This window comes from Atractosteus spatula, chromosome 13, assembly GCF_055471065.1.
Source record: "Atractosteus spatula isolate fAtrSpa1 chromosome 13, fAtrSpa1.hap1, whole genome shotgun sequence".
In the NCBI taxonomy this organism is placed as follows: domain Eukaryota; kingdom Metazoa; phylum Chordata; class Actinopteri; order Semionotiformes; family Lepisosteidae; genus Atractosteus; species Atractosteus spatula.
The window spans coordinates 24,073,684-24,091,289 of record NC_142718.1 but is presented as its reverse complement, the minus strand read 5'-3'; the positions used below and the strand labels follow the sequence as shown (position 1 = coordinate 24,091,289).

The 17,606-nt window shown below is 33.7% G+C and overlaps 3 protein-coding genes across 7 annotated transcripts in view; 2 read left to right on the top strand and 1 right to left on the bottom strand.

The window, feature by feature from the left end:
• LOC148821918 (uncharacterized) overlaps window positions 1-3,156 on the top strand; it is a 16,307-nt gene extending 13,151 nt beyond the window's left edge. For both annotated transcript variants that reach the window (XM_088931060.1, XM_088931061.1), the window contains one exon: window positions 2,834-3,156. In XM_088931060.1, the coding sequence (XP_088787186.1) occupies window positions 2,834-2,976 (143 nt within the window). In that variant the 3' untranslated portion in view covers window positions 2,977-3,156. The remainder of the gene's footprint in view (window positions 1-2,833) is intronic.
• The window catches only part of fkbp7 (FKBP prolyl isomerase 7), a 20,684-nt gene extending 3,078 nt beyond the window's left edge, over window positions 1-17,606 (top strand). The window contains exons 2-5 of one of the 2 annotated variants that reach the window (XM_088931068.1): window positions 8,671-8,840; window positions 9,249-9,400; window positions 12,449-12,576; window positions 17,226-17,606. In XM_088931068.1, coding sequence (XP_088787194.1) covers window positions 8,743-8,840; window positions 9,249-9,400; window positions 12,449-12,576; window positions 17,226-17,387 — 540 coding nt within the window. In that variant the 5' untranslated portion in view covers window positions 8,671-8,742 and the 3' untranslated portion in view covers window positions 17,388-17,606. Of the gene's footprint in view, window positions 1-8,608; window positions 8,841-9,248; window positions 9,401-12,448; window positions 12,577-17,225 lie in introns of those variants that run through there. The other variant, XM_088931067.1, reaches the window with a different exon arrangement.
• On the bottom strand, window positions 21-8,247 carry plekha3 (pleckstrin homology domain containing, family A (phosphoinositide binding specific) member 3). 3 transcript variants are annotated; one of them, XM_088931064.1, is made up of 8 exons: window positions 7,926-8,247; window positions 7,225-7,341; window positions 5,156-5,311; window positions 3,483-3,619; window positions 3,205-3,375; window positions 2,819-2,862; window positions 1,566-1,681; window positions 21-541 (listed from the first exon to the last, which is right to left on the bottom strand). In XM_088931064.1, the coding sequence occupies exons 1-8, from the start codon at window positions 7,963-7,965 to the stop codon at window positions 414-416; spliced, it is 909 nt and encodes a 302-aa protein (XP_088787190.1). In that variant the 5' UTR covers window positions 7,966-8,247; the 3' UTR covers window positions 21-413. The 3 variants fall into 3 exon arrangements, with proteins under 3 accessions (XP_088787190.1, XP_088787191.1, XP_088787192.1); XM_088931065.1 differs by having other exon boundaries at window positions 3,211-3,375; XM_088931066.1 differs by lacking the exon at window positions 3,205-3,375 and having other exon boundaries at window positions 7,926-8,243.

Here is a 17,606-nt window from a genome sequence, read left to right as displayed (position 1 = left end):
GAAACTTCAAAAACAAAGTCCACCATTTAGATATTATTTATTGGTCCTTGGCACATTCACCAAACCTCTGTGTTAAGGTTATTTTTTCCCAGTACACAAGAAGTAATTTAGCTGTCTGACAGACCTTTAGAGATATACAAGCTTAATTTGTTTGGAATATTTAACATCATTATTATAAACTCGCATTACAGCCTTCACATATTATTCAGGCGAATTGATAAAAAAAAATACTTAGAGAAATACAAACAACAATAAAATAAGGATTCAGTTTTTTTACATTATTCGTTAAAGTGCAAATAAATCCTTCTACAGGAAATAATACAGTACTTCCCACAATGCAAGTAATGCAATGCCAGCAGTGATTGCATAGCAATTTCTGTGTAAAAAGTTAAGACTACAGGCTTCTATTATTTTCAGGAAGATAATGCCAAAATTGGACTATCCGTCTCTGATATTTTCCTCGAGCCCATGCTGGTTTCTTCTGGGATGGTCGTGGGAGCAAAATCTCCATTTACACTGTTTTTGGAACACTGTACTGTCCCTTTGGGAAAAAAAAAAGAAAAGACTGAACTTTTTATCAGTTATTAAAAATGCTTTACATTTTTCAAACAATGTTTATGCCAACAAGTTTGATTTTGCAACAGCACTTAACATTAAGTTGTTTAAGTATAGGAGCAAAATTACCATTTGCTAAAAACAGGTTAACCCTTTTAAAATCTGGGAAGCAATTAAGTTAATTTCAATCATTTAAATCTAAACTGTATTAGGTGATAACTTCTAAAAGGAGGAAACAGAAGCAGATGATAAGAAAAACCAGATAAAAATGTCAAGCATAACGAACCCTAAAATGTCCAATGGTTGACTGGTTTCGAGGAGTCTAATTTTTGAATTTCAATTTTTAGGTGAACAACAAAAAGTAGCATCTCCAGTAAAATGGTTGTAAGATTTTTTTAATTCTATTTATTCAGATTTAAATATCACCGAAACTGTTTCAGAATCATATAAATGCTTGAAAAACTCAACAACATACATTATAAACATAATTAGTAAATCATTGTCATAAAAACACTGGACCTGAGTGAAAACAGTCTGAAAAGTTTAATATCAAATAAGTAACTAATAGTATTAAATAAATAACACAAATGTGAAGCTGTTTAAAAATCCATACTACATTATCAAAAGTGACATTTAAAATATTGTGAAGCACAAGTGATTTGGCCAAACTGTAAACCTACATGACTGGTTTTCTACTTTAAGTATTACAAATTTATAAATCTATTATGTTGTTGTTTTGCAAATGTTTATTTCAAAATCATGTTTAGGGGACTGCATTTCTTGTATGATAGTTTGCAAAGGTATGGAATGATAGCTCACTGGCATTGGAGGATTAAAAATACCGATTTCCCCTCAAACTTACAAATCTGGACATTTTATTTTGGTCAATTTGGGCTCTTGTTATTTTCAATTTGTGTCTTCTCTGGAATTAATTTGGAACACATTATTCCAGTGTACATGTGGAACAGTCCACAGATAGCAAATGTGAAATACTGAAATGTGTCACTTACTGTCTGGATCTTCAGTGCAACTATCACTGTGTGATTCAGTATCTGAATAAGTTCTAGTTCTTCTGTGTGATAAGCGCTGAAGTGAAGGTAAAGATTCCTTTGGTGAGTGGCTTGTCCTGCAAAGAGAATCCTTTGATGTTATAAACATTCATTTCACATATCTTTAATACTTTCTTGCAGAGAAAATTAAATTCAAGTGCATTCCAACTTGGAAATTTGTAACAGTAACAGTTGAAATGTCAGTCCACAACTAGTTTAAGTCAATAAGGTCTATTTCATGAATAAAAAGAATAACATTGTGTGCTATATCATTACATGTTTTGCAACAGTTCTGGAACCAAATCAGCAGTATTAAACTGATGTGGGGTAGAAAGTGGCTCTTCCCTTTTACCAATGAACTAGATAATTCAACTGCAATTCCAGAAAATACTTAGAAACAGGAACAGGAAATAACATAAGACTGACTGGATGTTTGCCAGCAGCACATCATCATTTATTATTACATTAAAATAAGGGGAGCTTTCACTGATTTCCAAGTCCTGTCAAATAAGTAGCCACGTCCTCATCCCAGGAACATCTGAAATAATTGCACTAATAAATGTGTTGAACAGTGTTGGATAGATATATCAGTGTATAGCAGTTAATATTGTCAAATATAACACTTCATTGCAATAATACTGCACTAAATCAAGTGGCAGCTGTGCCTTCACGTTACAACTGCTACCATTCTGAGTTTATTTTTCTTAAACGTGGTAACAAAACGAAGATAAATACTGATACTGTGCGTCAAATACAGAATTTATTGGGATTATATCCCCTTGCCCCAATATTTTAATTGGCCCTACAATTAATCCTAAATAAAGAGATTGAAACAAATGCAAAACACAGGGTTTAATAATAATAATAGCAAAAAAAGCTTGTGGGCATTTGAAATGTCTATCAAATTATAAGCCACTCAATAAAAAAAAATAACTGGCTATTATTGTAAACAATCACAATGTTATACCCCATCCTAACTGACACTTTTAAGGGTTTGAACAGTATAGTTTTTTTTAGACAGTACAATATATGAACTCCTGGCAGTGTAGTACAGAACTTGACCTTTACAGTTGACCTTTAACACTCATTCCTTAGACGTCACTTCCCTCTCTGCCTACAGGCTTTATTTACAATCAACTATTTTTTTCAACCTGATTATAGTTTTTGCTAGACTGCTGCAGTTTTAGAACTGGATAAGACTGCTAACAACATACCTTTCAAAATTGTAGGTGCCAGGATGACTAATGGAACGCTTCATCTGAAAAACAGTTGGGGAAAAAAACAACAGAAAATAAAAAAAAAATGTCTCATGCTCAAAATGCTCAATGTACCATTTATTTGCATTAAAATGATAAATTTAACCAAATTATAACACTTTTATAACACATTATAACACAAGACAAAAATTATAGTTTTGTCTTGTCTAGCCATATCTGAATATAAATCCTGCACAGGATTATATACAGATTATCACTGGACAAGACAAAACAAATTTATTTAAATACGTACCGAGAAAAACAAACACTATAACAAAAGAACAACATACAAACAAGCAACCTTAAGGTACTGTACTGTTAATACACAAGATGTTTAACTGTACCCGAACCATCTGCACAGGAGACGGAGAAACAGGAGAGACCACAGGGTCTGATGGATTCAGCTGGAACATTTCTGGCTTGAACTTGGCATTTGCAATCTTCATACATTCCTCCAGTGTTGTAATGAAAGTATTACAAGTGGCACTCAATAAAGAAGAGGCTTCATTCATGTTCTAGAAGCACAATAATACAACAGATACAGTACACGTGGTTACTCTATGGTCACTGTACTCTCCTATGGTGACAACTGGATAAAGAGATGGCAGAGTGTAAGCATTACCTCAATGCTGGGTGGTGTGTTGTTTGCTTCTTGATCAACCGATTCCTGTATTGTATGGACTTGCTGCATCAATAAATCACAGTACAACCTCAGTTCGGACATCTTCGTTTTCAGGGACTCCGTAGTTTCACCAATTTCTAAATTGAAGAGCGAAAATGATGTATTATATATTCGCTGTAAGCTAATCAGCCTTTTATAGTTCTTTTTAATATCTTAGTTCACAGCTAATTGTTTTTTCACTAAACATGTTTTACCACACCATACCAACATTTTTAACATACTTCAAAAATGTGAAAATTTTAAATGAGCAATGGATATTTAAGAAATTAAATAAATAAATAAATTTCAGTTTATTAAGTTGTAGTTCAAAAGTCAAAAGGATCACCAAAAAAATAATCGCCTTAATGTTTTTGGTACAAACCCAGGGATGTGTTGCCAGCTTTATGCTGCCTTTACAACATTTACAATATATAAACCTTAGTTTGTGTACAATAAATCAATCAGGAATTAATGAATAATAAATACTGCCACTGTAAACAACCAAATCATGTTTTTAGACAACTTTTATTTTCAATGAACAACAACTATAACAATGAAAACTCTAAGGTCTGAAAAACAGTGAAATACTGGTAGCGTTTTAAAATTCAAAACTTAACCATCATTCCTCAACTTTCAAAACATATCTATATAACCTTACCTAAAGGTTTGGGATTTCTTTCATAATCCAAACTCTTAAGGACATATTCACAGTTGCAACTTGAAACCTCTCTTGAAATATTAACAAAAACTTAAGATAAGTCTAATAAAGCTTTTCACTGCTTGTGCTACAATTGCAATTTGTTCTGATTATTGTATATGTACCATTTCTTTGCATCAAAATGATAAATTTCACCAAATTATAACTCATATGTACAAGTTAGTAGTTTTGTCTAGTCTAGTGATATCTAAACGTCCTTATCCAGGGTAATTTACAATGTCCATATAAAGCAGAATTAATTTTTCTTAGAAGAACCTTACACCTCTATGTATAATATTCTATAAAGGTATAGCTTACTTAGCCTTATTGAAAGTGTAATTTTAAGGTCATGTTCACTGTGTTACTATAAAGTAAAACATTTTTAGCTAGCATCCTTATACTTTTTGCACTATTTATGTAAAAAATAACATGAAATCTAAAATAATTTGAGTTTCTGTACCTTAATGTAGCCCAACACCAAGTTTCAAGCAGTCTGAGCAGTTTTTTTTTTAAACTACTACAAAACCAAAATAAACTAAACCAAATGAATAATATTCATTATTCATCACCTTTATCATAGTTTGGTCTATGTCTAAAAAAGCTTTCACCTATGAGGTTCTGATGGAGAAAACATTTTGTATTTTGTCTACTTCAATCCATTTTGATTGAAACTCACAGAACAGCTTCACAAACTGTGAACCATTTCCGATTAGAAATGGTCCCAAACACGCTCATTAACATTAGCTGGGATTATACAAATGGTGTAAATACTTGCTAATGCACAGCAAAGAGGATTTTTATATGCATTTTTCAATATACATTCTTTAGGTAGTATCTACATTGATAAACTATGGTGATCATATTTATGAATGCATATATGCCAAGTTATTCCTTTTGAGTATTATTCAGTGTTATGGTTATTGTTTTATTACATTACCTTTTTCTTTTTTGGTTCTGGTATCTGTCAAACACGCCTTTGAACTTCCAAGAGCCACCAACCACCTTTGTCTTTCGGCAGCATTGACAGCTTTCACATAAAAATGCTGCTCTCCCGGTATGATCAGCTCCAGTCTTGTATTATCAGTAGGGTGGACTAGTTTGAAGAAGCAAAAAAAGCAAGAGTCAGTACTGTCGAGTAATTACTAGAAATTAATTACGTTTATGATGATTCTATTAAAAGAATGAAATCACTGCAAGAACTGCAGTGCTTGCAGTTTCATTCCTATAAACAACATCCTGTTTGCGCCACAAAGGGGACTCATAGAACTGATAAAAAAATCTCAAATGTTTGGGGTTTGCAACAAAGCACATACAGCAGTTATACTGCAAATCTGGCAAAAAGGTCTGTGGATAGACAAGTTAAAATTGGAGCTTTCTGATCTAAAGGCCAGCAGCCATATCACCCTGCAACTCACAACTGGCAGCCCACTGAAGCTAAGCAGGTGTGAGCCTGGTCAGTACCTGGATGGGAGACCTCCTGGGAAAAACTAAGGTTGCTGCTGGAAGAGGTGTCAGTGGGGCCAGAAGGTGGGCGCTCACCCTGCGGACCATGTGGGTCCTAATGCTCCAGTATAGTGACGGGGACACTATACTGTAAACAGGCGCCGTCCTTCGGATGAGATGTAAAACCAAGGTCCTGACTCTGTGGTCATTAAAAAAAAAATCCCAGGGCGTCTCTCGAAAAGAGTAGGGGTGTAACCCCGGCGTCCTGGCCAAATTTCCCATTGGCCCTTACCAATCATGGCCTCCTAATAATCCCCCTCTATGAATTGGCTTCATGACTCTGCTCTCCTCCCCACTGAGAGCTGGTGTGTGGTGAGCGTTCTGGCGCACTATGGCTGCCGTCGCATCATCCAGGTGGATGCTGCACATTGGAGGTGGTGGAGGGGAGTCCCCATTACCTGTAAAGTGCTTTGAGTGGAGTGTCCAGAAAAGTGCTATATAAGTGTAAGCAATTATTATAATAATTATTATTATTAGATTGTAGCTTTGCTTCTCAGCGGGAAGTAGGTACAGTATGCTTGACCAGACTGACAGGACTGGCAGATCTAAGAAGGAAACTTCAAACTTAAATCTGGGTGAAAAATTCACCTTTCAAGCAGGACAATGACCCAAAGCACAAGGCCAAAGTTATACTGGAGTGGCTTAAGAATAAGACCATGAACACTTTTGAGAGGCACAGTCAAAGTCTTAATATGAACCCTATTCAGAATCTTTGAAGAGACTTAAAAAACTGCTGTCCATAAACCAAGAGCAGTGTGAAAAGTTGGTAAAGACTAGCCCAAAAAGATTTGTGGCTGCAATTGCTTAAAAAGTTGCTTCCGTCAAACAGAAAGTTCACATATCTAAATACTTACGTAATCAACAGATTTCAGTTTTCCATTTTTAGTTTGTGCTGACTTTTACTGTAACCTCCATTACCCTTAGAAGTCTGCAGTTTCAGCATTCAGGTTTTGAATAAAGTACTAAGTCTTAAAAATGTGTAATCATCATTTTGTAATACTACAAAACCAGACACCACAGTAAGGGTCTGAATACTTTTGCAAGACACAGTACTGCAGTGGGAATTTCAAATCATTATCAGCGACAAAAAAATGGCAACTTCTGTCATTTAGCAGACAATAAGCATGACCCATGTTTGCTCATCAAAGAAGAGAATACAGAACTGCATTTTCTGACTAGTTTCAATGCTACCCCTCCCCCCAGCACACCCCAAACTCTTAGTTCTTTAAAATTCTTATTGCAGGTCAAGAATGGTACATATTCCACAATTAAAAAAAACAAACATATTTGCTATTACAAAAAACACACTTCACTTCTAGATATAGTGACTTTTACCAGGGAAATTATATTGAAAATAACTTTTCATCAACAGTTTTGATAAACTATTTAAGCAAACATACAGTAACTTAAGGAGCTTCTGTTGAAGGCACATGCATTTTGTTGCTCACTCCACATAAAGATTAACCACTGAAACTTGTATTGTATTGAAATAGTTTGTCTCACCTTTAATTTCACACACTGACATTTTAATACTTCCTTTGCTGCCCTTGCACACATCATCTTGAGAATCATAATAAGAAAGAATTCCATTGTCCAAGACAAACCAGCGTGGCTGCCATCCTTAAAGAAATAAGAAATGTAAGTTAGAGTAACTACAAAATGACACTTTTTTTTTCCATTCCTGCACTCAATTTAGAAATGTCTTCAACGGTTCATCAAGGCACATTCAGATATTTAAACTTATCACTAGTTGTACAAACAAGCATATACATTTTCAAATATATATTTTTAAACATATATATTGACTTTTTTTTAATAGATTCATGATTTCGGTTTGCTGCCAAGGTTGTAGAAACGATGCAGAATTATAGAGATCAGCTTTGAGAATCTAGTTCTCCAATTTATAAACTGCAAATATGATCAACTGAACTGAAAAACGTCGCACATCTATAATAATATTTATCGTAATACCAATAACTTCATATTAAAATTCATTATTATAATGTATCGTTATTATTTCTATTCGAATTTGTTTTCCTGGGTTAAGCGTCAATTCAGTGCGAAGAACTATATTCTTATAATACGGAGAGCAATGATTTTGCTTAACTACTGTGATATGGTCAACTAAGAAGGCCAAGAAATAATTGCTGGATAATAATACGTATGATGATTAAAACGTACAAAAAACTGGAATAAATATTTACCAGTGATGTAATTAGTCCACTTGTACAAAATTCCTTCCATAATTCAAAGAAATTCTGTTAGCGAAATACAGATATGCCCCCCCACCCCCTCCTTCAAAAGCTGTTATTTACTATTCAAAATCGCCTTATTAAACCACAATTACTAAGGTGTAATTTACAGTCAGATGATAGAGACATCCTTAAGAACTGCAGAACGGTATCGTTAGTCATAATCTTATCGTCTCGCTCCTTGTAAAGCTACATCATGAGCAAATTCAGATAACACACACCGAGAAACCTCTTTCTCTGATTGACCCTGACATGTAGTTTTACTTCCTGGATTAATCCTAAAGAAAGGAAAACACCTGATTGACACAGAAATGACCAATCACCAAGAACGGTGGGCAGATCTTCGCTTTAAAGGGACAGACACGCTGTTAAAAGGATTTAAACGCCAGTGAAATCTAGGTTACTTATATTAATCTTGTTAGCTTATACTATAATCATTTGTAATACAGTGCAAGGAACACCACTTGTACTGTATATTGCATAGGAAAGCTTTTCTCGAAGCCCTTTGTCAGTTCTAAGTTTAAGTCGGCAGATACATAGGGCAGGAGTACCGCTATGCTGATGGCAAACGAGTGTAAAAGGGCTGGACTGTTAACGTCACAACTCTGTCATGCAATGCCACGCATTCACTTAGGTACTGAGCGGTATGCATCAAACTTTCACAATGTTGTTTGTAGCTTTTATTTTGTACCTGCAGGCGTGCAGTTTATTTGTTGATCATGCACTTGCTGATAAACCGGAGGACGAAGTCAAAATAGAAGTTTTGCACATGCCAGAGAACTGTACGCGGAAGAGCAAGAAAGGAGATATGTTGAATGCTCATTATGATGGGCTCTTAGAAAAAGATGGCTCAAAGTTTTACTGCAGGTAAGTCGCAAAACAAACTCTGGGCCCTGTAAAAATGAGCATTGAAAAATAATTCACAGTTTAATCATCCTTTTTCATTATTGAATAAAATTGATTGCGACGCTATTGCATTTTAGGATTAATTTTCTGTTCGTCTTAATGTGAATGACTAAAAGCACATTAGTATGTATGACCACTTTATGCAATAACGAATTTGCATTTAAATAATTGTGCATTGAACACAGTATAAATATTTGAAAAATCTTTCACCATAGAATTTTACACAACCTCAACAACATAGATGTTTCATAACTCCAGGCTGTGCACTACCGAATTTTTGTAACACAGAAGAACAAATTAAAAAGAAAACGTTTTTTTTAATTAAAAAACACATGATATATTGAATGAATATTTTGTGTTTTGTTCCAGCCGTAGTGACAACAAGGGGCACCCTAAATGGTTTGTATTAGGAGTTGGGCAAGTGATCAAAGGGCTGGATATAGGGATGGATGGCATGTGTGCTGGAGAAAAAAGAAGATTGACCATTCCTCCTTCACTAGCGTTTGGAAAAGAAGGGAAAGGTATTTTGGGAATAGGGGAAGTGTCTATTGGAAATTTGGGAAATAAATCTAATCAAAGCACCACATTAATCGGTTGAGACATATTTAAGAATGTTCTGTCTATCAGTTTACTTTTATCAGGGAACGTCAAAAAAGTGATCCAATAAATTAAAACCAAGAAAATGGTAGATATTAGTACCTCAAAGTAGAATTTCAGCTCTGGTGGGTCTGGATATAGGGGTCTCCAGATTTAGCGGTGTTTATAAATAGCTATTAAAACTGTAATATTAAAAGACTTAAAACAAATTGTGATAAATAAAGCAGGTGACTTGGTATTCATTTAACAATGTAGAGATCATTTGGCACATAAATACCTGTCTGTCCTCAAGGATCAGTTTCCTTTAACTGAACAAATTTCAGTTAAAATTTCGGTTCCCAGGCTTTCAAACTAAATAAGCCAGAGTAACATACAGTATAAGACCTCACTGTACTGGACATCTCCAGGACCAGGTTTGGAGACCCCTGATGTACAACATGTATTATATTTTAATGGGTGGGATATTAGTAGCTGTTTGAGCAGGGCACAAAGATGTGAATACAGTCATTGATTAAATTATTTATTCTATGAAGAAACATAGTTGTCCTACAGTAGGTAATGCAATGGAGAAGCCTCTTTGATTGTAACCTCTTTGATCTGCCTAGCCTCAATCCAGCCCAGTACAAGAATTCTGAAAATTGACAACTTTATTACTGTGTCCCCTATGTTATAGTTGGATGTTTCAGATGTTCCCCATTATAAGTCGCCCAGCTATAGGTTGTTTCACACTTAAGACATTGAACTGAGTTACTCAATGAAAAAATTGCCTGCTCTTAATTCATTTTCCAAGGCACCAAAAGCCAGCAATGTATGTGGTCCATGAATTATTTTGTTCTGGAAATGAAAAAATATTTTGAAGGACAATTTAAAATAAAAAATATGTCATGTATACAATACTGTTAACATATGACTTAGGTTATGAATCATTATGCATCAACATTTGATAAGTTGAGTTCTTATCACCATGCAATATACAGTATCGCTGATCCAACTAGTGGATAAAGTGTGATCATTAAAATATACCCTTAAGCAACAATTGACTTTATTAGTTTCAAGAAGATGACAATTTGAAAGAAGTAATGAAGATATTCTATGTATTGTTTTTCATCAGTTATAGCCTATAGGTATATTTAATGTATATACATAAGTCTGCACTGTATGTTGGGAAAGTATTTCAAGCTGATTACATTATTCATTATGGATATTCCCATTTTCTAAGTCATTGTGTTAAAAGTTGCATTATTTAGGAGCATACCGTATCCTTAAAATGGACCCTCTGTACTGTATTTGCCTAGCTACAAGTGAAACACATTCTTTAACTTACGGTTCCTAACTCAGCTGTTTTGCACTAATTCCAAAGTAAAAAACCTTCACTCCACTTCGCATGGGCACATTTTATGCTCCTACAGTCCCAGTATTTATATTGTTCTTACAGGGAAAATTTCAGATGTATACAGTACAACGTTTTGCTATACATAGTGACTTTATGGTCCCTAACCCTGCTGTATATAGGGGACCACCTGTACCTGTATATTACAGTAGATGGGTGATTTGGAAAAAACTTCACCAAAGGCTGCCTTCCTGATATTGGCAGGGGTAATGTAAATTGTTTTGATGGTTGACTCATTTAGCTTATTTCGTATTGACTCTCTGGGATTTTGGAAATCTACTCCTATCTATAAACATGCAATTTAAGATAAATGGAGTTTACACCATGATAATCAGGGAATAAGCTTAAAGTTCTGTCTATACACTGAATGTCTAGTTTGGTTTTCTGAACTGTCTGTCTCAGTATATGGAAAGTTCTAGGTGTCTTCAACATCTTTTGTTCTAAAAAATCTAACTAAAAGAAAAATATAAAAAATATAACTAAAAGTAGAATCAACAGTTTTAATGATTACATTTGCAGTAGTTAAAGAAGAAAAAACACTTCAAGGGTCATAGTATTTTGCTTGTATTATGGAGATGTTTTAGCTTTGCTTACTAATATAACTATGCATGTACTAACGCTGTCTATGCTTGCCTTATTATTATTTGTTGTTTGTTCTACACAGTTCCTGAAGAAAACGTTTCCTTAACCACATTCTAGGCAACATTCTCTTGGCATGTCAGCATGTGGGAATAAGTGGTATACACTAGGGTGAAAGTGCATGTGCATTTGAAAGGTATGTTTTTTTAAAAAGAAGAGAAGTGCCACATACACCTCTGTGGTGTATGTGGCACTTCTCCTACACAAGCTCTGTGGGACATTTTTAGACATTTGCCTTTAATAATAATCTTTTTAGAAAACATTTTGTGAAAAAATGTATTCAATAGATTTACCTGCTCTAACAAAGCAAATGCTGGAAAAGTTCAAATGGTTATTATTTTCTCTTGTAAAGTGTTGTTTTTTTTTATTTAAAAGCAATGAATTAAATATCTCAGGCTTTGAGATGTTTGGATAGTCTTTATACCATTACACTTATAGGAGGTGCAATTACAATAACAACACTGGGAAAGGATGATAAGTAAAATATCAAAGTAATATTTCAATGATTATGAAATAAAACCAGTGCCTCTACAAAATGAATAATTTCTAGGGATTAATTGCATGTACAGTAGAATTGTGAACAAGGTATTTATCCCCATCCTGATGTAAGCACAGACTAAATAATATTAAGTGCTCTCTGATCAATTTTGTATTATGTTCCTAAGACAGAAGCAAATTTACCCTATCTTTTAGCACTCTGTTATGTAACAAAACATAATATTTGGAAATGGAGAGATTTTGGAAAAGACAATCTATCCTTAAACAGTTTTAGGTTTCATTCCATAGGATAGTTACAGTCTGGGAATGGTGCAGAAGAGGGACAGGAAGACTGACACAGAATCCTGTTTTCTATGCATTGAAGAACATATTTTGTAAACTTACCATACAAATTTGCTTTTCAGTTATTTTTACTAATTTTACAACCAATTTTCCCTTCAAACAGAAAATGTACCACCTAACGCTACAGTGATCTTCGAGGTTGAACTATACACAGTAACAAGAGGACCCCGCAGTATTGAGTCTTTCAAGGAAATAGATCTAGACAAAGACAGATCTCTCTCTAAGCATGAGGTAATTTACCCATTTTTTAATATTATTCATCATCCTTCTATAAAAGCTGCAACTTCACTCTAGGCATTATCCTCATTTTAATTTCATTATGATACTGATAAAGAATCACATGCTGGGTTGAAACGTATGCTTGAAATGGGTTTAAAAATAACTCGGCCTTATCCAAAAAAGAAATGAATACGCATTATTGTCCGAGGTTAAAACAAAAACATATGGCTGTAAAAATTACAAGATACATTAAAAAAAAATATATAAGCTCAAGTTAATTTTAAGGACATCTTCATTGAGCTTTAATTTTCATTTCTGATAATTGTGGAGACTAGGAATTAAACAGTAAATTATTTCAGTTTTCTAACAAAGCTTTGGAGCATGGTGCTAGGCATTAGCACTTGACTAAAAGTACTGCACGCAAAAATACATAATTATAAATAGGGTTATAATTCTAATGATGTCCATATATTTTTTAAAAAGTGTTTTCTTCTGTGATTAGATTATAAAAAAAAAACATTTATGAAGCAAAGTAAATGTCAGAAATTAGATTTTTATCCATTTACTGAAATAGAACCTGTGTTTTTCAGTCTGTCACAAAATAAACGGCTTTGCAATTTATTAATGTGCAAGTTCTTTGTGCATAGAAATAGAAATGTTAAATATAATGAATAACCTGATAGTAGAGATAATATAATTATAGACAGAAAATCTTGTAAGTGAAGCTTCATTGATGAACATGGTCATGAATTTCTGTTGACAATAATTAGCTAATTGTCTGCTTACATTTGTTTTAGGAATGTGTTTTAAATTTTTCATAACTATTGCAAAATGGTAATTTACGGTTACTGAATTAGAGTGTTCCCCTAGCATGTGTGTCCATGTTAACATTTATTAATATTAAAACTACCATTTTAAAAGAATATGTTTAATACTATACATATTCTTTTAAAATGTTAGTTTTAATATTAATTTAATATATAGTACATATTTGTGTTCACACATATGTAGAGATTTATAAAATAATCTTAACATGAATATTTGTAGATAAATGGTTTAACTTATGCTTTCAGCATATTTAAATGTGCTTTTTAATAAACTGATAGATCAGCATAGATTGATTATAACCATAAGATGATTCATGTAATGTCAAAATATGCTATGCTGTCAATTATTGGTAGATCTATGTTGAAACATAGAAACATGAAACATTCCATTTAACTGTTTTGTGTAAGATGATTAATCACGTTTTATGTTCAGTACATTTTACTGGAAAGACTTTTAACTGTCCCTTATTTCAAAATGAACACCAGGTGTGAATGAAACCATAACACCAGTTTTAAAGGAGAGAATGAGCTAAATTACCCGTTGCTGCCAAAAACATTTTTTCTTACATAAAGGAGCAAACATCAACAGTACTTTTTTTAATTTCATTGGAAAGTTTAGGAGCAACACGGTGGCAGAATGGTTAGAATTGCATCATCACAACACAGGTATCCTGGCTTCAATTCCAGACCTGGGGTGGTATCTGCATGGAGTTTGGGTGTTCTCTCCATGTTTGCATGGGCTCCAGGTGTTCTGGTTTCCTCCCACAATCAAAGACATAGTGGGAACATTGGCCCTGGTCTGAGTGTGTTGTGTCTGTATGTGCCCTGTGATAGACTGGAGTCGTATCCAGGGTGTACTCTGCCTGGCGCCTGTTGATTGCCGGGATAGGCTCTGGCTTCCCCATGACCCTGAATTGGATGAAACAATTAGAAAATGGGTGGATGGAAAGTTTACAAGAATGTAAACAAGGGGATAGGCTTTAACTATAAATACTAACCAGATACATGAGTATGTTTAAACAGTGCATTTTCAGCATGAATAAAACAAACTTCATAATGATGCATTTCACATGACTCAGAATCACACACATGGATACTGATTTCTTTAAAATGATATATACTGTATATTTCAAAGCAAACCATTAAGTTAGGGATGTTCATATTTTACTGTTTCATTTCAAACAACTTATATGTAAACTAGAAGCTCACCCATGGGTTTCTTTCTTAAAATAAATTATTTTCAGCCCCCAAAAATTACTGTATATTGAAAACACTGATCTTTTGCATGGCTTTGAAATATAAAAGGGTGAAACGGTACCCCCTAGCGGTAGAATTAGAGATAATCTATAACAGTAATGTAAAAAGTTAAGGTTAATTCCACAGTGAAAAGATTCAAGCTGTTAAGATGAAGAGCAGGTGGGAAAGTTTTGAATGGTGTTCTGCAGGAGATGTGTAAAAATGGTGAAGTTAAAAAAACATAGGTTTTCCTTCTTCTCTGTTGAAAGTCATATGCAGACAGTAAGCATGTCAGCTGGGCTCAATGACTCATCAGTTAGCACAATTTTCCACATGCAAAATATATTTCCAGACTTAATTGGCTTTACAGATTGATACTGATTACTTGTACAGTTCATGGTGGCATGCAGAGTTAACCCCTGTTAAATCCATTTAACCAACACAGATCATTTTAATTTTCAAAGGCAAGAGGTTTTGCAGGTAGTTTTAAGCATGCTGCAACTGCTCTTTCACATGGAATGATATATATTTTATGTTCAATTTGTTTATTGGTTTTTCTGGGAAAATAAAGAATATTACATGGTACCATATACAATGAATAAATGAGAACAATCATCATGGCATGAAAGACTTGGTACTTAAACTGTGTAAATCAAATAATAATATACAAACAGGAATAAATTAGTAGAAAAAAAGGAAACCAGAGATTTGGAAAAGATAAGCAAAGGAAAAAGAGAAAAGAAAGGAGAGAAGAGGGAAGCCACAGTCATTTTCTGGGTCGAGCTGCGAGTTCTTAAAGGGCTTAAGCTTAAGCTGCACAAACAGCAGGACCCCAGGAAGTGAAAAAGCCATTATTTATGGACCACTTAATAGTATTAATAATTACACAAGCTTATTCCGATTTCTTCTACTTAGTTACACTGATAGATCAACAACATTTTGAACTGTGGGAAAAACACGCAAGTCCTTAAAATATATTTAAGCTTGAGTTCTAAAAAATATACAACTTTTCACTTCAGGAGGTATAGCAAGACTGCAGAGGAGGTGTCACTAATTGCAACATGCTTTGCATTAAACTTAAGCAATGATCCTATTCTGTTTTGATTGTCGAATCTTTCACTTTTGATTCCTAAAAATATAGGAAAATGTTTTAGTCACATTTGTATCTTAAATTTGAATAATGTCTGCTGTTTTTAATCATAGTGAAGTATGCATGGGACAGTCATAACACGACTGAAGACATAAGCCTGATAAAAAATTAAGAAACAAACATCTCCAACTCTATATATCTTTTGCTAAAACATTTCTCAATGATTATTTATTCACTGATAGTCCTTTATTATGAAAATGTTAACAGCAGTCGATATGCTGAAGGAAGTAAATATAACAAAGCATAAAAACTGTGGTTAACCAGTAACGGCAACTGCACACAATAAAAACATTTGTTATGGCCACAAACTGATAGAATGCAACAAAACAGCAAATTTCTTATATTAAATAATGCATGGTGACTGCTTCTTTTAATTGAATTTAGCAATTCAATTCAATTTGTGAATAAAAAAACTTGGTTATCTATCTTATTGGAGCTCAGAAATATTCAAAATATATATTTAATATACTATTTTTTCTGTGTCTCATTATTTGTACTTACTGTTGAATTGTGGCTTTTCTAGTTTATGCTAACATTTGTTTTCTCTCGGGTATCATTTGTGTATATTTACTGTCCCCATAGTATAAAAAAATGATTAGTTGCCCTAGTGTTATTGTTACTAAGTCTCAGACCTCTGTCCATCATTGCAAGGAACTACTTTTTTCACATATACTGCAACACTGCTTACCATTAGCCTTGAATATTTTGCAGAAGTTTTTATTTGTGATAGAACAGCACAGCAGCAGCCTTCCCTGTCATTCACCTTAATGTTGTTTTCACCACTTATTTGTTTTGCTGGAGATGCTCTTCACTGTTTTTTTTCCTGCCCTGCCATCTTCTTTGCTGTCAGAATTGGAGAGTTTCTTCTTTCTTGTACAGAAAATACTGATCTTTAGTGATTTATAAAGGTTTGTGTAGATGTATGTATACATATTCACAAAATAGTGTTAATATAATAAATAAGCTGTGTAAGGTGGACAACTGAATAGTAGGTGGAAACTCTAATTCAGTGATCTTGCATGTGACTGTTTTCATGTGTAACTATAAACACATCAATCTTGGTAATATAAGCAGACAACTACCAAACAATTGAACAATACAGAACATGATGTACTCCTTACAATATAAACAGCCACTCTTTTTAACAAACACCGGCATAAATTCATACTTATCTGGTAAAATGCTGTAGTGCCTGCAGTTTCTCTTCTTGAAATAGAATTTTATATTAACGCATATCCCAAAAAAGCAAAAAAGGTGAAGACAAGTGAAACATTAATAATTGATAATAAGTTAAAATGATCATTTGTCTGGGTAAATTCTACCGTTTCTAAGTAATATTAAGTATATTCATATTAAGTACCATTATAAAGGGTTTGCTTTTGCATTTGTTTCACTAAACTAGGTATTGTGTTTTTTTATTGACTTAACTTTTGTTAATTGACTTCCAGGTCAGAGAATATATGAAGAAGGAGTTTGAGAAAGGTGGTAATAAACGCGATGCCTCTTTCTATGATGTTATAGTAGCTGATGTGTTTCACAAGAGCGATCACAATGGAGATGGCTTCATAACTGCCAAGGAATACAATGTCTATGATCATGATGAGTTATAATGCTTCACTTCAGATTAGCCGCTGAAGTGATCAGCCTGAATTATTATTTGCTGGAAAGAATATATCAATGAAAATGTGAAGTTTCTTAAGAAATTTGACATGCAGGGGTTTTGTCAAATAAATACCACTCAAGATGTCTCTTGTCTGCATTATTTACGCATACAGTATATTTAAAATAATTGACCTAGTACATTAATACATGTAAAGAAAATAAACATT